We start from the raw sequence: 22,634 nt of genomic DNA on the forward strand, positions 1-22,634 counted from the left end.
TTAGAATTTAATTACCATGGTAAAAAATGTAGAAATTATGAGATCACTTTTTAAGTTCTATAGAACTGCTTAGAAAAAGCTATAGCAATATAAGAAGGGAGAAGTTTTCTTAGTACCTTTATGCAATCTTTGAATTGGCTAGACCATTCGAGATAATAGTAATTCTTCCATGAGAAATGAGAATCCTTAACATTTGAAATTGGCACATTTGAAGTTAATTTGACCCTTATGCCCTTTTCTTCTTAAGAAAAATAAACATAGGGGCTGCTAGGTGTTGTAGTGAATAGAGCACTGGCCCTGGAGTCAGGAGGACTGGAGTTCAAATTCAGCCTCAGACACTTAACACTTAGTCGTGTGACCTTGGGCAAGTCACTTAACCCCATTTGCCCTGCCCTCCCCCCTTCAAAAAGAAAAAAAATTAACAAAAGAGTGGCAAAAAAACAAGGAAGGATGCTGGATAATTTATCAATTTTGTTATTAGAGGCAGCATGATGCCATGGAAAAAGAACTAAATGGTAAGGGGTGTAGGGGAATTCTAATCCTGGCTTTAACACAAACTTTATGTTTTGGGGTAGGCCACAACAACAATTTAACCTCTCTGTGCCTCGAGGTCTTCATTAGTAAAATGAGGGGATTAGACTAGATGATCTTTTAGGCTCCTCCAAGCTTTCAAGTTATATAATTCTGAATTGAAAGTCTGCAGATTTTCAGGGTGATAGCATATTAAAATATATCTTCATGTTGTCTGTGGATACCATTAACTATTTTCTAAGCATCAGTTCATTTATGTACATGTAAATTAGTATACAATTTAAAGGAATACTATTTGTACATTTATTTGTAGATTCAAAACTTTTAAAAGCAGCTCTATCCACTTATTAGATTTTAAAATAGTATTTGTAAATTATATAATATTTTATAGTTAAGATAGAGATCTATTTAAGAGTCTGTTAGAAAAGTTCTATTCCTTTGATAAAATCTTACATTCTTAGGAATTAATCACTTAGCTTTTTTTTTTTCTCTCTCATTTGCTTTTGGCTAAAAATTTACATGCTCAGATCTGACATGATTTTTTAAAGCATTTATCTAAAATTTTTGTAGAATACTTTTTGTTTTACTCCTAAGTCTAATAAGATATTAAATATAATAGGAAACAAATGCTTTAAAATGCTGAAGTTAAAAGTTGTTTTTGAAGTTTTCCATAAAGAACAGATGCTTCCAAGATGCAATTTTGAATGTTAGGTTTAAGATGCAAATGATATCTCTTCATTTTTTTTCCAAAATAATATTTTGCTTCTAATATTATCCAAGTAACTTGGACTTTAGTAAGCGGTTTGACTTTTTTAATAACATTTTCTTTAAAAGATCTATAACAAAATTTTGTATCATATTCTTTAATATGAATAAACCCATGTTATTTTATTTAGATATAGAGACTGAGTTTAAGTTAACCAGATACCTCTTTTACTTGTGTTCATGTAGGCATAAACTCTCATACAAGTCCTAATTTTTAAAATTGTATATACTATTTATGCAAATCTTTGAGCACAGTGATGTGACAGTCCCTAGTACAGAAGCAATTTGTCCCACTTCTGATTGCAGCTTCCGTGAACCATTTAGCCCTTGATTCTGATCAGCATTTATCAAAGATTCTGCTTTAGGAAATGTATAAAGTATTGGCTTTTTTATTCTCTTGTGCTTAAAAAAAGTCAAATTAAAATGTCAGATTTTTTGCTTAATTATCACAGAGCATCTGATTTAAATCCAGCTAACCCAGGCAGAATTATATTGTACATAAGTTCTCTTGGGGAAAAAATATATTTTTGCCAAATTGGCATTATAATGCAGTAGAATAGTATGTATGACATTTCAATTTTAATTTTTAAGATTTATTACCTTTAACCTTAGAGAGGCAGCATGGCATAGAGGTTACATTAGAAAGATGGTCTCTTAAGTCTGAAAGACTGGATTTTAGATTCTCCCTCTGACATATAGAGCCTTTGTGACCCCAGTCAAGATACTTAACCTCTCTGTGCCATTTAATACAAGTAGCAGCTCATGGAGGCAGTTTCCTCACTGAAATTTCTCTACAGTAATCAAATCACAGGTCACGTCTCACAAAAAGAAAAAAAATCAACAGCAATTTTAGAATACTTGATTCATTGACTCAGCAAATATAAAATAAGAATTACTAAGCACCTAAAACTGTACTAGGTGACTAGGAAAATATAAATGAAGTTCATGCCTTGCTTCTGTCTTCCAGATTTTTTTTTTAGCTGAGACAAGAAACAGTTGAAATAAAATTTTAGCAAGGCAATATTTTTAAGTGACTAAATGAGTAGCACCAACAAGTTCTAAAGCAGGTAAAAGAAGAGAAAAGAGCAAATGGGCTAGTTAGCTGAGAAGATTTTTATTTTGTGGATTTGAAATAGATTTCACAGGATAGGTAGGAAATGGATAGATGGAGGGAAGGGAACAATCCAGCATTCTATGAAGGAGAGGTTAAAAATGCATCGTAGGGTGTTAAGAGATCATCTAGTCCACCTCCTTGATTTTATAGACAGGAAAATTAAAACCCTGAAAGGTTAAATGATTTGCCAGCTGATCTGTGGCAGAGACAGAATTCAAATAGACCTTTATGAAAAAGGCATAGGTTCCAAAACTGAAGAGAAACTTAGAGATCATCTAATCTAATCCTCTCATTTTGCAGATGATAAAATTGAGTCCCAGGGGTGATAAATAATTGGCTCAAAGTAATAAAAATCATGAGTTTTAGAATCAGGACTTGAATCCAAATCCACTAACATTAAATATACCACTCATTTACTGCATCATGTCATCTTTGGTAAATAATGAGAAAGACCACCTTTCCTGTAATAGAGGATATATTGTGGAAGAGATAAAATGAAATCATGAACAGAAATTCAAATGTGAGGCTAAAGAGTTTGACCTCTGAAACAAAACTAAAAGTTTGGGTTAAAAGTTGTGATTAGCCTTTTGAGGGGACCCTTCAATAGGCAATGAAAATCCATGGTGAAAGTGCTTTAAAAGGAAGATTAAAGTAGTTGTTGCTTTTGATCACAGCAGTCTGGGAAATTGATAAAAATACAAAATGGGACCTCAGTCCTATCTAGCCCTTTCTTGTACAGAAATAGCAGCAGTGTCAGAATGGTAATAAGACTCTAGGTTTTTAGACAAGTTACAAATATTTTTTTTAAGAACCAGTAAGTGGGTATGCTACTGAAGGTTCTAAACCCATGTCTGTGTTGGCATTTCCACTATAAATAAAACTTTCATATCAGTTAAAATGTAAGAGCATGAACCTAAAGGCAATAATTCTGCCATGCAAAAATTTCAGCTTATATGTCAACATCTATTACAGGGAATTAAAAAATGGGGATATTCTACAAAGAACTTGATGTTTATCCCATAGTAAGTCACTATGTGCTTTGAAAACTAGTGACTTGACATAGAGGTAGACACAGGGGAGGACAATAAAAAATATTTTTAAAGATTTTTAATTATGAAATGATGATAATAAGGCTCATGAACTACTCAGATTTCTCATGTCTTCATTTCATTAATAGTATTCATGAAAAAAATTGAAAGGCATTGAACATGAAGAAAGTCAAATATCTTTTTAAAAAGTAGAAAGAAATTGACCATCTCAAGAAACAGGAAACATTCAGTCTTCTTACTAGAGTTGCCAATGGTGAAACAAAGATCAGAATAAACACTTGTTTAGAATATAAGTTCATTTTGCAAGGGAGAAGATGGAAAACTGTGAGGAGCAATAATACACAAAATAACAAAAGCGCTTAAGATAAAATATACCATATCATCCTGAGAAAAAATATTTGTACATGCATCTGGAAGGGGGATAACAAAAAACAGGATAATCTGCCTTGTTTTGTGGTGATTTCATGTTAGTAGCAACAATAGTGAAAACGTCATATTTAGACTCTAGCATCTCAATACCTAATTATTAAGTGCCAGTGGTACTTATAAGATGAGCTGAAGAGTTGCTGAACTTAATCAAGTACTTAGAAAATAAATTTGTCCTGGAGGCAACACAATTTTAATGATACTAAGGAGTGAACAGGGAGAGTTTTTGAATCTCAGATTTCCAGAGGAATCATGGAAATTTCTGAACCCTAAACTGCTAGTGGAGTAGAAGATGGCACACATGGCCCTGGACCTGGAGGATAAATAAGGGACTAAGGCATGGTACAGAGGAACAAAACTTGGATTTTACTCGCTGTTACTATTGTGAGTTATTCGGATTTTGTGAGTTATTCAGATTTTGTTTCCTTCCAGGAGGAGTCTAATTCCCTAGGGGTATGCCATAAAGCCAGAGGCTTTTATAGGTCTCTATGTTGAAGGTGAGACTCATCAGAAAGGGATGGAAAATTATGTCAACTGTTTATGGGCTACTGTGAGTCTTTTATGGTTTATTTGGGTTGGTGGAGAGTGTTTTCTCTATATTGAAATAAAGCCTGCCCTATATCTGAGTGGTGGAGGTGGGAGGGAAATTGATTTTCAAGATACATCAAAGAAAGAAAGATTCTACAAAAAGGAAGAGAATTTATTACCAGAAAATGTGACCAAGAAGACATTAAGAACTACCAACCTTAATGGATAATTTTTGTTCACTGAAAAATCTTTATGAGAATGGTATGCATCAGTGGTATACTTAATGAACTTAGGAGCTGAGAAGAGAAAGACTTTCACAGATGTTTTTTCCCTACATCATACCATCTTCACAGTCACACAGTTGACAAGTCTAGTAAATATGAAATCCTAGCATGTCTTGCTTGTTGATTAAAAAAAAAGCAAGTAGAACAAAACATAGCACTAAAGACTTTTATAATTTACAAAAAGATACCTCCTTTTCCTGTTAAGATGAGATTTTGTGATAAACATGACTGTAGAAATAGCATTTTTCAGTGATCCTCTGAATATCAAAATTAAATTAGTGATACATAAGCTTATCAACATATTTGTCAGTTTCATGAAGGCTACTTATTCTAAACAAAATCCAAATAGAAAGGTTTTCAATTTTGACAGAATTTTTCCTGATAACTTTAATTTAAGGATAATCCTGTAGCTGATTGAATCTGGCCTTGTAACCCTAATAGCATTTTCTTAAAGACATAGGAGGCCTAAGCATCCAAATAGGAAAGGCAAGAAATACGAAAATTCTATAAATGATTTTTGACATATGATTCGATGGTTAACCCTTTTAAACTGGTTTCTCTATATACATAACTTGGGAAGGCTCTGCAGATAATTAGCAGTCTAGGCCAAGAATTCAACAGAAGGAATTGATCATTTTCAGTCACCCAAAATTGCTCTTTAAATTTCATATTTAAAATCTGAATTTTCTGTCACTGATGCTATTTGGCTTGAAATCATGAAATCCGATGATATCAGAAGAATTATAACAACTGGTAAGCTAAAAGCCAATAAAAAGATGCACGGTGGGTATAAGGCTGCAAATTTGTATAAATGATGACACTAACAGAAAAAGAAAGTATATGAACTAACTGGTAAGACAGTCATGTTTTGATAATGAACAATCGACTGGTAGCCTGAATGTTGCTCTTTTATCTAAAAAATACTAAAAGACCCAGAAAAGCCCTATTCACATTGGATAGGTTCTTTTTTGTTTTGTGGAACTTTTTTTGTTGTTTTTACAAAAAGAAAAGAATCATAATTACACAATTTAAAAGTATGACTGGGATATTTTCTATACCAGTGGACAGAGTGCCTCCATTAGTGACATACAAGTCATAAAAATCTTAAAGAATAAATTAGTGGTGATGAAGAAAATCATAGAATGTTAAAATTAGAAGGGACTTTACTGTTTTTGTTTTATGAAGTTAAGTGTGTGTTTATACATATATATATATATATGAGCTCCTTCTACAATATCTACAGACCTACAATAAAGTCTACATTCCAACAGCTATAACAATAAGTACTGAGTACCTCTCGAAACATGTTCCATTTTGAGACGCCTTTAATTGTTAGCGAGCTGTATCTTATGATGAGCGATAACATCTCTTGCAAGAATTTTGGCCAGTTGTTCCCAGTTATGCTTTAGATGCCCAAGTAAAGTAAGTCTAATTCTTTTTGCATACAACAGCCTTAAAACTTTAAAACAGATATCATGCATACTCGTATCCCCAAGATTTTTTTTCTTTCCCAAAGTTCACATCCTCAGTTTCTGCAACTGATCTTTAAATGAGATCTAACCAATCACCTCTGGATTGTGCCTTCCCTACAGAATCTTACCAACAATCCCAACATTAGCCAAGGATCCAGTCTTTATACTTGTGCCTTCTCTGGGGTTTAAGAGACCATCCCTTGACCAAATCTACCTTCCAATCCCATCTCCTGCCTCCTAACCATATTACCCAGGCCATATGAAGATATGCTCCTACCTAATGTGAGGTAGGTTTTGGGGGCTTAAGACGAGACATAACCACCACAACCTACCATGAGATTGGTTCTAGAGAAAGAACCTTGAATAATCTAATCACCTGCCTCCTTCAGTAGACCTGTTTCCAACCACAGATTCTCAACCTGGTTCTGTTCTTCAGTGGCTAGTATACCCCATCAGTGATTCTGAATCCTCAAGTACCTAGTTTCCCCATCCCCAAATACCTGTTTACTTAATACCATTCTCCTCAACCTTACCCAGCTAATAATCCCAAGATCTGCCTGCCCCTTCTACTATGCTTTGCTCAGAATGCTTCATAGTTAATAAACTTGCTTTCATCTTAATCTTTCACTTTCTTCCACCTTTTGCAGCTCACTAAGACTTGGTTCTCTCCTGATGGCACTGTATCCTTGGCCCAGTTTTCCAATACTGGCTGCGCTTCATCAAGACTCCCTGGCTTGCTAGTCATCAAGGAGTTAGAATACTTCTTGCTCCCCATTGTCCCTTACAAAATCTCTCTCTACTACCATCCCTCAGCAGCCTCCCCTGCTTTGAGGTCCACACTATTCAAAGTTATTGCCCAGTGCAGATTCTGGTGGCCATTATCTATGGATCCCTGGGATATTCTTTTGCCTTCCTAAATAAGTTCAATGCCTGGGTGACAGTCTTTCAATCACAATTCTGACTACCATAAGAGATTTTGGCATACATATCCTTCAAATACTCCAACCTGCCTATTCTTTATGCTCCTTAATTCTCATGACCCACTACAGCTCACTTTAGCCATGCAAAAGATAGTCATACCATCGATGATAGTATCATTCGTAGTTGTATCATTTACATGTTCATGAACTCCGAAATTCCTTTGTTTGATCATAACCTTTTTTATAATTCCATTTTTCCCTAACCTCTAAACTTATTCTACATCTTCACCATGACCTTCAATCCCTCTGCTTTTCAGATTCAGTATCCAGAATCCCTGTACTGGATACTCTCTTCTCTTCCCTCTCTTGCTCTCTTAGTGAACTTGATCCACTGTACACTATCCTGAATGTAAATACTTAGTCCCTTCAACAAAACCATGTTGACTGGATCTACTAGAAATTTGTTAGATTGTCTCAACCAGGCCCTCCTTAAAGCAATGCAGTCCCTTTTATACCTCCATAATCAGTTTCCTAAGCACAGTATAATGGCTGACCCAAATATTTTCATCTCTTTTCAAGCCTTCCTGCACCTGTCTTCTCAGCTGAGGACCTTACCTCATACTTCACTGGAAGAGTTGAGAACATCTGTTGAGAGATCCCTCTTCCCTCCTCATCTTACAGCTCTATCCCCACTCCTCATATCACATCACATTCTTCACTATCTTCTCCTTTATTCATGTTTCACATAAAAAGTTGGCCCTTTTCCTTGTTAAGGAAAATCTTTCAAGATGCGCATTTGTTATCATCTACCTCCATCTTTAGCAGATTTTCTACTCTATCATCTTCCCTCTTAATTTTCAAGCTGTCTCTATTGAGTAGTTCTTTCTCTGCTACCTACAAACATGCTCCTATCCTTAAAAAGAAAAAAAACCCACAGGATTCAACTAGCCCCACTAGCAATAACACTTCTCCCCTGTGTGTTTAAAATCCTTTAGAAAGCCATCTCTAGTGGGTGTGCCCAGTTCCTTCCCTCTTACTCACTTCTCATAAAAGCTTCTAACCTTCTTATTCGATTCGACTAAAAGTCCTCCCTCCAACGTTACCAGTGATCTCCCAATTCCCACACCTCACAAGCGGCCTTCTCTCAGTGCTCATCCTTCTTGACTACTCTGCAACTTCTGACAGCGTCAGTCACACTCTTCTAGCTGTTCATGACGTCCGAGGCTCTTAGGGCAGCATTCCCTCCTGGTTCTCCTCCTTGCCTGTCTGATTGCTCTTATTTATTGGTTCTTCATCCAGTCACACTCATTGAGCTTTGTCCTGGACTCTTCATTTCTTCCTCTGTACTAACTCAGTTGGTGATCCCATCTATTCCTGTGGGTTCAATTATGGTCTCTATACTGATGATTTCTATACCTATATGTTCAACTCTGTTTTCTCTCCGATCCCCAATCCCACATGACCAACTGCCTCTTGGTTGTCTCAAACTGGATGTCTCCTAGACATCTCCAACTCAACATATCCAAAACAGATGCTTTATCTTTCACCCCACATCCTTCCCCCCCCCGCCAACTTTCCTATTATTATCAAGGGCACTAGTACATCCTAGCTTCTCAGGCTCTCTGGCTTGCAATTTGGAATCATACTTGACTCCCCCCCTTGCACCTCTCTTCATATCTAATTTGTTGCCAAATCTTGTCATTTCTACTTTCACATCTTTTGTATATGGCTTCTTTTCTCCTCTAATACTGCCACCATCCTAGTGGAGGCTCTCATCACTTCATGTCTGAATTTTTGGAATAACCCTCTTATTACTCTCCCTTGCTTTAAGTCTCTTCCTACTCCAGTCTGTCACTCAGCTTTAAAAATAACTTTCTTAAAGTACAGGTCTGACCATACCAGTCTAGTTCTATAGACTCCCCCTACTCAATAAACTCCAGCAATTCCCTAGTAAAACTCCAGTGGTTGCTTGTTACCTCCTGGATCAGATATTAAATGCTCTGTTTGGCATTTAAAATCTTTTACAACCTGGCTTCTTCCTACATTTCCAGTCCTCTGGCACTTTACACACTTCTTTGTATTTTACCATCTATCCATATTGGCCTACTTGCTGTTTCTTGCATACTACTCTAATGCCTTTTCACTCAATGATTCCCATATCTGGAATGTATACATTTCTTACCTCTGTCTTCTTTTTCTCAAATCCTACTTCTATAGGAGGTCTTTCCCCCTCCATTTTTCTGGCAATGGATTCTAAGATTATATTTAGCATATATTACCAGTGAGATTGAAAGCTAGAATTGATGTTTGAAGTCATACAATGAAACCTCCCCCTTTTTAGACATGAGATAACTGGTCCTAAAAAGCTAAAGTGACAATCCAAGACCACAGTATCAGAGGCAGAATTCAGACTCAAGTCCAAGTTAAGCTCTGTACTTTACCAATTTGTCTAGGACAAGCAGTGCAAATGGACAATGAATTGGATCCAGAATTAAGAGGAACATGAGTTGAATTGTCTTTGGGAAATTTCATAGCTCCTTTTATGATCCCAAACTTTCCCCAAAAACATAAGTCTAATCTTTTCAATTCCAATACCATGCCTATGTTATTTTATGACTATGAGTCATGGAAACTGAAACTTCGGAAGAATTAAAAATAAAGATTCATCCTCTGATGGCAATGTAGAGACACATTTTTGGTATAAATGAGCTGTAACATATAACCCATAAGAAACTATCCTCCCTCCCATCCCCCCCAAAAAAGTGAAAGCATGCCATCAAAGAAATGTATCATAGAAAAAGAAAACATTGGCTGTTCATGAAGCAAGAGAGAGATAACTGATGGAGAGCCTTTGTATTGCACTAGTTTCATGATGTCAGGAAAATTCGAAGAAGTCTTCAAACATGTGACCTATACTTCTATGGCAAACATATGGGAAGACATGTAGAAAAGTCTCACAAGTTGGGAGGCATGAATAGATTGTAATCTATATTGTTGGAGGGAACATCCTTATTCATAAACACATTGCCTGACACAAAAAGACTTAAATGCTTCTCAATAGATTGAATGATCATAGATGCATTTAAATGTTTAGGTAAAATCATATTACTTACATAATTACATTACATATAAATAAGAAATTACATAGAAAAGTATGAATTAATAATAGTATCAGAGGACTATATGACTGCAAAAAAATGTTCTAGTCATGTATTGAGAGTGAGAGAAAACTCATAGACCATATGCTGTATTGATATCCACACTATGTCACAAGAATGTGAAGAAGATTCCCTCCAACCCTGCCCATGGTGAAGTTAGGGGAGAACATGGACAAGAATCACCCTATATGATTAGGATAACTGTGATCTACATCATTAGAGGGAATATCCATTTTGAGGATTTCGAAGAGCCATGGGAATATAAAATAATGTCAGTATTTTTGGCTGCCGTGTCCCATTGTTGACTCATATTGAGATTGCTAGCCACTAAAATCCCAGGTCTTTTTAACACAGCCATTTTTGACACCTTCACCTTTGTCCTGTTCCTTTGCAAATTTTTTTCAGCACATGTATAGGACTTGGCCTTTATCCCTATTAAATTTAATCTTATTAGGATTGCCATTTGGATCCAAATATTTATGTTTCCAATAATGCCTTCTAGTAGCTTTCTGTCTGCCTCAAGATAGTGTATATTAGTTATAATTTGCAAAGAATGTCATATACCTTCATTCAGATCATTGATAGCAAATGTTTAAAAGAACAAAGACTAAGATAACAAAAGACTAAGCTTTTTGACATACTACATTCAGGTTGACATTGTCACAGTAATTAATACTGTATTGGTCTGTTCTTTCCATTTTCAATCTAGCCGACTATATTTTTGTCCAGCCTACATCTTTACATGCTTGTCCAAAACGATATTGTTAAAGAGAAAAAACAAGTTTTTTCTCAAGGTCAGGTGTGTTATAAGTTTTCCCTAATCTTTTCCTGTAGTAACCCTGCCAAAAAGGAAATGAGTTTAGTATAACTTTTTCTTTAAAATCCATGTTGATAGTTGCTGGTTTTGTTGATTCATAATCATTTTTAATATGTTCTAGATTTTTGCTAAGCTCCTTGACCTATTGAAGAATCCACTTTTGAAGACAGAATAGATTAGATTGATACTGAAGTTGTCAGCAGAACACTCAAGTGGAGTTGTCAGTTGGAGATGCTTGTGTGAGAGTTTGAAATTAGAAATATAAATTTGAGAATTATCTAGGTAGTAGTTAGGGTTGAAACCATGACAGTAGATCAGTTCATCAAGGTAAAAGATACGGAGGAAAGAAAAGATGAGGGAAAACTTCTGAACCCTGGAAAATACACACATAACATATGGAAGGAAGAAAAGGAAATAAGTGGTTAAGGAACTAAGAGAAAACCCAAGTATAATGTTATGGAGGTAGAACAAAGACAGTTTTAAGTAGGGGGTGGTAAAGAGTATTAAAAAACTACAGGAAGATCAAAGAGAATGAGATTTGAAGAGGAAAAAAGGAATATACCAAGAACGAGGTAATTGGAGAATTTTAAGAAGGCTATTTAGATTCATAGGAATGGAAGCCAAATTTTAGGGAGTTATTGGAGTTTTGCAAAATGAGGAAATGACACAGTTATTATTGTTTAATCACTTCAATATTTTGGAATTGAAAAATGAGGTGGATAGAAAGGTTAAGAGGATCAATCAGGTTTAGGGGAAGAATTTTTTGTTGTTCCTTGAGAAGAAAGAAATCTATGTTTGAAAATAGGATGAGATTGGAAAGAGATTTTTAATATACAGGAGATGGAAAGAATAATGGATGGGTTCCAGGGCATACCTTCTATGTTTAATTTTAGTGGAAAGAGTACCTTTTATTTGGGGATTTGGCTCAAAAAAGAGAAGGGATGGTTGTAGTGATAGAAATACAAGGTGATGAGATTGGAAAGTGAAGGAGGTCATACAAACATCGTCTTCAGTTCATTAAAGCTATAGTTTAGGTTATCTTCTAGAAGTAACAGAAAGGGAGATACTATGGGAAACTTGAGGAGATTAGGAAAGATTTGAAATAACCTTTATGGCTAGTGTGATAAGGAAAAACAAAAGCTGAATGAAAGGATTTCCAAGCAGTGGTGAATGCCCATTTAAGTAGAAGTTAAACTTTGTAAATTTATAGGGGAGCAGGTCATTGTGGCTTGTTAAAAACATTTACAGTTTTAGGTTTTATGTTGCTGTTAACTAAAAGCTGAAGCTAAAAACTAAAGTAAAAGTAAATTTTAAAACTACAGCATCTCCATGTATAATGTATACATTTAATCTTTTAGCATTTATCTTTTAGGGAGACCTATGTTCCCATTTAACTAATGAAGTCAGTGACAAAAGCATATTAAGAATTCAGATTTTCTGTATAGTACTATCTATTAGAGCTGTCTAAATATTTGTAGGTGGTCTTTCTGCTCTACCAGTGCTTATGGATGAGCAACAGTTATAGGAAAACTGAAGTGATATTATAAATTCTTCATTCTGGAAAACTGGGAAGTTCTTAATAAAATTGTATTTGATAATTTCTAATCACTTTTGAATTCTCTTTCCCAAAAGCTTAATAACTTCAATATTCAAGAACTTGCCTGTGGTAAAGTTCTCTAATTTTTAAAAAATTATTTTACTTGTTCAGTAATTCAAATTAGTAATGTTCTTCAAACTTTCTATAATAGGTAATTCAGCCTTTCAAGGATCTGAAGCATAAATCTTCAGTAGTCATTCAAGACATACTGATAAGTGTTTTAGTTTATTCATGTGAATGGATAAAAATAAATAAATAGGCTTAAAAGTAACTGCATCCTTCCCATTTACTATTTTTAATAGTAAAAATTTTGATCCTTTAAGTACTATAAACTCAATAAAATGTTGAGTATATAGTAAAATGTCTCCACTTAATCATTTATATGAAATATGTCACATTTTAATAAAATGTTTTATGTGACCCCAATTGATATTTAACTTAAAGCCCCCAAATCTAAATTCACACTATACAAATGTAGATATTTTACATGTAAAATTATCTTTTAAATGGTCATTTCTGCTGCTATTTTAAAGGTTATTGTATAAATTTTTTGTTCAGCTTTTCAGGAGGGAGGAGAACAATGGTATCTTGCAGGGTACATTTAAAAACATACATATGTGAATATAGATGTGTGTGTGCACATATGTATGTACATGTACATATATGTGTACAAACAGATTTGTTTGAAATATTTTTGAGGAAATTATTGAGTTCGGAATATTTTCCGTCTCTTCATTTCTTTAAGGGAATTGGAAAATATTGATACATTTTTCATACTCTTAATGTCAAGGTAGTACAAAACTGAAGTGCCTATGGAAGCATTGAAACTTTTTTTTCAAACATTTAATCAGCTAGACAATTGTGGTAGCCCTTTTTGTTTTGTAGACAAAATAATTAATTTTCAAAGTGCATGATGTTTTATAAAGTGCAGGTTTTTTCATTTTTTTATTTAATAATGATGCTCCTTAGCTTAAAAAAAGTGAATTTTTCTGCTAACATAAACTAAATTCAAGAAGCATTTATTAAGCATCTGGAAGTTTGTGAATCAGATGTTGAGTATATAAAGACAAAAATGAAAAATAATATCATACGTCAAGGATCTTTAATTATACTTATAATTATATAAATAGTTAAGGAATACAAGTCCAAACCCTATCAGACTGAAGTAAAACAATTATTCTTTTTTTGTTCTTTTTGGAGGGCAAATGGGGTTAAGTAATTTTCCCAAGGTTAGACGGCTAGATTTTTTGTGTGAGTGTTAAGTGTCTGAGGTCGGAACCGAACTTGGGTCCTCCTGACTCCGGGGCCAGCGCTTTACTCACTGCACCACCTAGCCGCCCTGAAATCTGTTAGCATTTCTTTTTTTTTCTTTTTTTTCTTTTTTGGAGGGCAATTGGGGTTAAGTGACTTGTCCAAGGTCACATGGCTATTTTTTGTGTTGTGTCTGAGGCCAGATCCAAACCCAGGTCCTCCTGATTCCAGGGCCAGTGCTCTATTCACTGTGCCACCTAGCTGCCCCCTAAAACAATTATTCTTGCTATCTAACCAAGCAATGTCAGGTATAACTTTAGAACAAAACAAAAACCTAGATTAACCAGAGTGCTCTTATAATTCAGTGTTTTGATTCATTGAATTTTCTTTGTAACTGATGAAAAATCAAATGTTAAGTCTCAGTGAAAACCTTTTCAAGATACATATTGGCCCACTTTCTTGCTTTAGTTAATGTGGTATAATAAACATAATTTAAACTTTCTTCATTTGGGACATTGCAATGCCTTAGGGACATGTTCCTCAGCATCAGTTTTCATTGTTAACATCTGGTTAATTAAAGGTTCTGGCAAGCTGGATCCCACTTCATCAAGGTTTTATTTTATCACCCAATTTTTGCTTCTAGTTCTAACTAATTAGCTACTTTGGTTTTATTAGGTTAATAGCAATCATTAGATGACCTTTCATGTTTGGTTGTAAATTTAAACTGAAAAAAAAAATAGATTATGGTTTAGTCATTGTTCATTTAGCATTCAAGTCCTAGTGTATTCACCATTGATAAATAAAACGCAAGGCAACTAAATTAGAAAAGGCATTTTGGGTATGTGGTTTTATCAAGTTGCCCCAAAAATGTTCTATACACAGTTTTTCAGTAAGCAAAACTGGGAAAGATTAATGATTTAAAGTAGTCATTTAGGAATTTCTGATAAAATAGCTTTAAATAAATTGATACTCATTTGTCTAAAAATAATGTGAAAATTGCTAATGGGGAGGGAGGGAGGGAAGAAGAGAGAGAAGGACAGAGAGAGACACAGAGAGAGGAGAGGAGACACTGTGAGAACAGAGCTACAGCAACTGTATCCTATGTAACTTTTTTTAAGTTTCCATCTAAATTATATCTTTGATATTCCTATATCTATTTATCAATGACCAGTTATACATAATGGTCTATCCTTCCATCTTTGTGGACAAGCCATAATTTAGCTTCCCTTGATTTTTTGCTGAGACTGACCTTAACGGTCATCATTGACTCTTGAATCTCTTACACTGGTTTGAAGATTGTGTAGAATTGCCCACTCTGGTAGTGGAAAAGCCTGGCTAGGCCTTATATAGGTAAAGTACCTATGTGAAGAAGATGAGTAGTCTTATCACACATAAATTCAATGCTTCCACAAATTTGCAAGAAAGCCCCTCATTTTTAGTACTTAGCAACTGAACTCATTTTAAAGAACTTTATAATCTTGATTTGTAGAGATCATGTTTTAAATTAATACAGGAACAAGAGACCCCTTAATTTATCTTCCACAGTGATGGAAATATACCTCTGCTCTGGAAATATGGTATATGGAATAGAGAAATAGAGGTATGTTCTCAATATAATTTGTGCAAAGTATGTGTGTATACACATGTGTAATGCAAATAGAAAAATTTGTATGAAAAATCTCAGTCTTAGCAGTGCTAAAATTTCAACATGACCCAAATCAAGTTTATATTAGAAATAAGCATTAGTAGCCTTTCTTAAAGACAAGTTAAAAATGAAAGTATTTTTGAAGAACACTTAGGTTTCCATTAAGATGAGCATTAGAAATTTAAGTACTCAGTTTATTTTTTTCATTATATATAGTATTTTTTTTCACTTTTATAATTTAAAATCTTAAAATTTAATCAGAATGCCGGGATTTATATCTCTCAAAGTCCTCCATCTTCAAATTTATCCAACATCACTGAATTTTATGCACTAATATAATAGTTAATGACATCCTAACCTTAAGGAGACATACTGAATAAAAAATCCATTGAAAACACATCTAGAGCCTAGCTAGATCCAATCATTTTTGGCAGTAGTAGTCTATTAAACATATGCTAGAACCTATGAATTTTTTCTCTCTTTTATTCTGATAGCTGTACACATGCATAAATCTGTAGAATATCTGATAAATGTAGAATTATTTTATTTCATATCACCAGTACTTTTTTATTTCATAGGGAAGTTAAGATTATTGGCTGAACCTTTAAAAAGTTAAGCTTTTCCATGTGCCTGAGTTACTTTGCTTAACATTTGTGTGATCACAAATCCTACTGTTGTGTGTGTGGGTGTGGGTATGGATATGTGTATATGTGTGTATCCTACTGTCACACACACACAAATGCAAAATACAAACATACACACAGAGTTGAATCCACGTGTGAAGACGTCTGTCCTCTCAGGCATGTTTAAGTAATTGTTTTGGTGAATATCATTATGTATGTTAAGTTGAAATCTAATTTTTTTTAAGTTTATGAGCTAGATATGGCTATTGCTAAGTGATCTAACAAAACATTTTAGTCTAAAATAATGTGTTTTCCATAGTATATGTGTTTAGACAAAGTGAACAATAAATATGACTCCTACTTTATTTTGTGGGTTTTTTCTTTTTTTCTTTTGTTTTTTAAACACAGGCTGCTACTACAATGCATTATTAACTTTTTCCCCCTTAAGTACATTGTCTTTTAACTTAAGTGATAAACATATTGCAGTAATTTTTATGGTGGCATTGGTTGCATATTCAAACATCACGAGAATAACGTTTACAATTTCACACATGACTCTTTATTAAAATATCAGTATTTTAGAAGACGAATTGTTACCAAGAACTCAGTAACTAAAAAGTAATTGTAATTAAATATAGACATGGAATTTACGTGGAATCAACTTGTTGGTTATTATTAGATAAGAAAAGTGGACAATTTTATGTAAAAATAAACTCCATTCACCATTTCTTCAGAATTCAGACATTTTGTTGATTGTTGGAAGCAGTCTTTGAATTGTGCTCATTGAACTTGTTGGAATTTTTGTTTTATTTTCTCTTTTTCCCCAAGAAGATGAGAGGGGAAAGAAAATATGGTACATGAATATGGTCAGGATACCTCTTACTACTCATGTGAATTTCTCCCAATCACCATCTTGATTTCAATTCATGAATTTGTTTTTACATGCTTATGCATGCATACTTACATGCATTATGTAATTGACCTTAAATTCCATTAAGTTCGAATGAGTAGGAGATGATTTGGTTCTTAGGATTCTTTTCTCGTTATATTACATTTTATTTTGTTTTGTTTTATTTTGTTTAAATGATCAGTTTAAGGCTTATAAAGGTTGATTTGCTCCTGAACTGCTTTGTTCCCAGACATTGCCATCTTCCCCAACTACCACCAAGTCCTCTCCATCTGATCCCATGACCACCTCCAGAGCCAATCAGGTACAGTATCATCCTATCATCTACACCATACTTTTCACAGGTGATCGTTTGCAAACTAGAAAAAAAGATATGGTGGGTTAAGGATATATTCGTTCATTCACATATATGCACCCATGATCATAGATTCCAAATGATATTAGTATCATAATTTAAAGTTCACATTTTATGAAACAAATGGTAAATTATTTGGTAACTTATTTGAATTTTGAATCTCCTGATAAAAACGAATATATTCAAAAGCAGGGTGCCCTCCCCCATTAGATTGTAACTATTAAAAAGGGCAAAGTTTGTTCATGGAATATTTTTTCTTCATATGCATTTAAGAATTTCTTATGCCTAGAAAAAGTTTATTCCTGCACGTAAAATTTAAATACATAAATGTGCCAGAAGGCACATATTTCTGAGACAATAAGATTGAAATGTGCTTTTAACCAAGGTGTATCTTACTATAAAAATTAATTCATGTAGTTAAATAACATTGGCTTTTATAATGAATCAAGCAAAATTATTTTAAATTATTAGCATTTTAATAACCTTGTTACAATCATAACTGTTAACAGCAGAAAAGTAGAACTAATGTTGACAAGTATTCTGATAAAAATTGCATCTATTTTTCATATTTGTGGTATATAGTGATTCCTTATAAATTTAGGTTTGGCGGGGTATTTTTTTTAGAATTTTAATGTAAAATTCCAAATTATTTAGTTTTTTGACATCCAGTTCTACGCTAAATTTGTTCTTCTTGAATCTTTAATAATACACAATTACAAAATTTCTAAAAATTAATGGCCTTCCATATACATTTTTATTTAATCTGAATAAGTACTCAATATCTAGAAGGAAATTTTTCTTTTCTATTTAATTACAAATTGTTTACTTGTGGTGAAAATTTAAGATTTTTTTCACTTGAATCCTAAGAAAACTTCTGTTCATAAAATGTTTCTTTATACAGATAATTCACAATATGAATTATTGACATTACATTAATGATAAATGTGTTGAATTTCATTAGTACATATGAAGAAATATGCAGACAAAAAATTTGTGTTTCTTGAATGGATTATATTGAAATCATATAACTGAATGCTGCTACAATCCCATAATACAGGATTGTTCAATCATATCTGGAAACAAAACTAAGATTTCAAGAACTATTATGTAAGTAGAAGTTTAATTCTAGTTTTATGTAGCTCCATTCCTGTCAGTGTGGTGTCTGCTTTCACATACTTTAGCTGATGAGTGTGTGTGTATATATATATACACACACATATATTAGTTAATAGTACATTTTAGGATATTTTGTGAGCTTTAAAGTACAAAAATACCTGTATTTGGAATTGAAAAATATGTGAGTACTTAAGTAACAATATTGATTTTGTTTTCTTAAAATTTGATTTGTTAAATTATTTTTGAAAGTTATATTTTCTTAATAATAGTTTACTCTAAATGTAAATGTTAACATGTTTGTATTCATTTTTTACTGTCATAATGCAAGTTGGACAATATTTTCTCATCCTCAAAATCAAACCGTTAGGTTATTTTAAAAATAATAATAATATATGCTTCTAGCATTCTGTCCTTAGACATAAAATGTTATAAATTATCTTTTTATTCTTAATGTCTGCTATTCTTTTCTTATTGTGTCCACACAATATTAAACAGAATATAAAGGAAAGTCATATAAGAACATCATCCCAAGGAGCTATTTTTATCATTAATCTTTAATGTTCTTATTAGTTTGTAATGTTATCACCTACAGTCTTTTCTAGTGGCATCTAACCATTTTACTAGGTAATATCATAGCATGTGATGAGGCATTTAACTCTTAGCTGTTCCTTTGGGATGAGTGACATAGTTGTTGCCTAACTATACTAGTGATTAGTATTTAACTTCAACATATTAAATCGATTCTGCACTGGAACTGTCACATGAAATGAGTTTGAACGTGAGAATCTTAAACTTGTCAGCATTTCTTTAGGTAACAAGTCATAAGAATTAGAGAGTCTTGCTTGCCTTCTCAATGGATAGGGGAGGAAGGAGGTATAGAGAGGGAGACAATTTGGAACTGAAATTTTAAAAAAAAGATTGTTTAAAAATTTTAAAGAAAAAATCATGTGTATTTTAGTTTTCTTTACTTATACTAACTTTTAACAAAATATAGGAATAATATGTTTTCAAAAAGGAAAAAAAAAGTTTCTGGATATGGTGGCCACATGCCTATAATCCCTCTCAAAGAGAGTGGTGGATCACTTGAAGCTAAACAATTCTGAACTACAGTAGGACTGAAGACAATTAGGTGTCCAAACTAATTCCTGAATTAATGGGGTGAGTCCCCTAGAGTAAGGGGACACCAGGCTGCCTAAGGAGAGTTGAACCAGCCCACCTCGAAACCGAGTAGGTCAAAATTCCCATGCCAATCTGTAATGGAAGGGCATTCTCTAGTGAATCCTTTTGCAATTAAATAAACAACAACAAAAAATCCTTGTTTAGCTTTTATGAACGGCCAGAATTTTTCTGTCATATTTGCTTAAAGTATGTCTAGAGTAGGTTATTATGCAGTATTTCTGAAACCCAAAATTGGCATTTGAGATACTTTGGTAATAATCTTATATATACAGATTTTACCTAATTTGAAAGGAAGCATGGTTAAGTGAAATGGACAATGAATTTGTAGTCACAGGACAAATCATGTAGTTGTCATATTTGGAGCTTCAAAAACAATCTCTATAACATTTGACCAAGAATAGTCTATCCTCTTGCTTTAAGACCTCAGATGAAGGAGGGCTGCTCCTTGAGACCACCCAATCTACTTTTGAACAGCTCTAATTATTTAGAAGATTTTCCTGATTTGATGTCTAACTTGAATTTACTTCTTTTCACCTTCTACCTATTGCTTTTGTTTTTGCTCTCTGGGGCCAAATAGAAAAAGATCTTGTCCTACTTTTATGTGTCAACACTTCAAATGCTAAACGATAGCTATAATGTTCCTACTGAGTTTTATCTTCTTCCAGATAAATGTCATTCTGATTTCTGTCTTCTGTGTACCCTTCAATTTATCAATGTCCTTCTTAAACTGTGGTGCCTAGAACTGAACACAGTATTCCAGATGTTGACAAACTATGACAGAGTATAAAAGATCTTTTACTTCCTAATTCCTGAAAGCTTTGACACTGTATTACAAAACAGGATTAGCTTTTTTGACCAGCACATCACATATGGATTCATATTGAACTGGCAGTCCACTAAAACCATTAGAACTTTTTCAAACAATTATGCCTTCCCCATTGTGTTCTTGTGACATTGATTTTTTTGAGCACAAGTATAACTGTTCCCACTTTATGTCATTTGCAAATATGAGTCTGCCACTTCTGCCTTTGTGTACATCATTGATTAATATGTTAAATAGTACTGAGCTAATCACAGATTCTTCAGGCACTCCACTTCACCTGCCTAATGGCCATTGGCTTATTAATGACTCTTCTCTTTGAAGCTGAATAGTTAACAAGTTCTGAATCTTTCTGACTGTATGATCTCCTGGTTTACATATCTCCTTTTTTTTTTCCACAAGAAAATTATGAGATATTTTATTTACTCAGTCTGTCAATAAATACTTAATAGGCACCTGCTATGGGTTGGATACTGTGCTAAGTGCTGGAAATGTAAAGGAAGGAAAGAAAAAACAGTACCTGCCTTCAAGGAGTTCACAGCCTAATGGGGAAGGTAGCATGCAAGCAACTATATACAAGCAAAATATAGAGAGGATATATTGGAGTTAATCATTATAGTGAAGCACTAATTATCAAGGGGGATCAGTAAAGACTGTTCTACAAAGTAGAATACTTTGCAAAAATCTAGGTGTTTTATATATATACGTTTGTATATACACATTACACACACACACACACACACACACACACACACACACCATTCCTTTGTTCTACCAGTTTAGTAGTAGTTGTCTCACAAAAGGAAACAAGGTTAAGTTGGACATGACACAGTATTGACAAATCCATGCTAGTTCTTTGTAATTGCCACTTTTCTAGGTGTTTACTAATCATCTCTTTAATGATCCACTCTAACTTTTTTTGCTCCTCCCCTCACTCCCACAAGAATCAAGGGCAAGCTCATTGGCCTATAATTTGTAGGCTTTGTTCTCTTCCCTTTTTGAAAACTGACATTTGTCCAACTCCAGTTTTATAGTAGTACCTCACCCATTTTCACGCTCTTTTATATATCTTTGACAGTGGTTGCATTAGCACATCTGACAGTTCTTTCAGTACCTGAGGATATCGTTAATCCATGCTGGGTGATCTGAATTTATTAAGAGTATCTTAGTTCTCTCTTAACTTCTTACCTTGGCTGTCAACCCTGTTAGACATTTTAGTAATGTCATTTCTAGCACAAATCTCATTGTTCTTTACAGAAAAAAATACATAGTAAAATGATCATTGCACTTTCTCTTTATTTGTCAATTATCAAAGTATCATCCATCCCCATAGAAAATAATAATATTTTTTTGTCATTAGCTTTCCTCACCATTCTTAGCTCATTCTGAGCTTTAGCACTCCTAACACTAGTTTTATAGGACCTGGCTATCCATCCTGTTTTCTGTCCCTCGTTTTTTTTTTTTTGTTTTGTTTTTTTTATGGAGGATAGCCTCTATAAATGTCCTATATTCATATTAAGATCAGATTCTTCAGACAAATCCTGTTTTTCCACTTTGTTGAAATCATTTACCTTTGACTTCAGATTTTCATTCTTAAGAGTTGCCCTCCTCTTCCGGGCTGACTTCCCCTATAGAATTTTGTTCAGTGGCATGCTACCATTCCTTCCTCTGCACCCTTTTTAAAACTGTTTTTTTTTTCTCTTTTTTCAAAAACTCTTAAAGGGGAAGTGGTAGCTTCTATGCAGCAACCAGTTTGCTTCTGCTACTGAGAGTTAGGTGCAGAGTAAACTTTCCCATGACTGGTTTCTCTACCTTTTTTTGGATGAAATTATCATGACATCATATAAAACATTTATTATCAGCTTTGTTTTTGTCAGAAAGAGCTTCAACTGAATAATTTGAGTCACCTAGCACTACTCTGTGTCCTGTTTATAATCTGTTTCCTGAACTCATGGTCTGAAGTATACTTCTTTGACAAAATGGCTCTGCACTGATCTTTGTTTATATATTCTCTACCATGTTTCTCTCTCAGGATCCTCATCTTAATATATAATGCCAATACTATCTTCCTTCCTAG

At 33.8% G+C, this 22,634-nt stretch overlaps 1 protein-coding gene across 5 annotated transcripts in view; it reads left to right on the forward strand.

The window, feature by feature from the left end:
• Window positions 1-22,634, forward strand: part of NOVA1 (NOVA alternative splicing regulator 1) — a 165,638-nt gene that overhangs the window by 121,847 nt on the left and 21,157 nt on the right. For 3 of the 5 annotated variants that reach the window (XM_069106014.1, XM_069106015.1, XM_069106012.1), the window contains one exon: window positions 17,320-17,391. The exons of 1 other annotated variant lie outside the window; for it this stretch is intronic. In XM_069106014.1, coding sequence (XP_068962115.1) covers window positions 17,320-17,391 — 72 coding nt within the window. Of the gene's footprint in view, window positions 1-4,317; window positions 4,383-17,319; window positions 17,392-22,634 lie in introns of all 5 variants that reach the window. One more of the 5 variants, XM_069106017.1, reaches the window with a different exon arrangement.

Source organism: Petaurus breviceps, unplaced genomic scaffold (assembly GCF_028583685.1).
Source record: "Petaurus breviceps papuanus isolate PSGF00001 unplaced genomic scaffold, PetGlider_PUasm1.0 77, whole genome shotgun sequence".
NCBI lineage: Eukaryota > Metazoa > Chordata > Mammalia > Diprotodontia > Petauridae > Petaurus > Petaurus breviceps.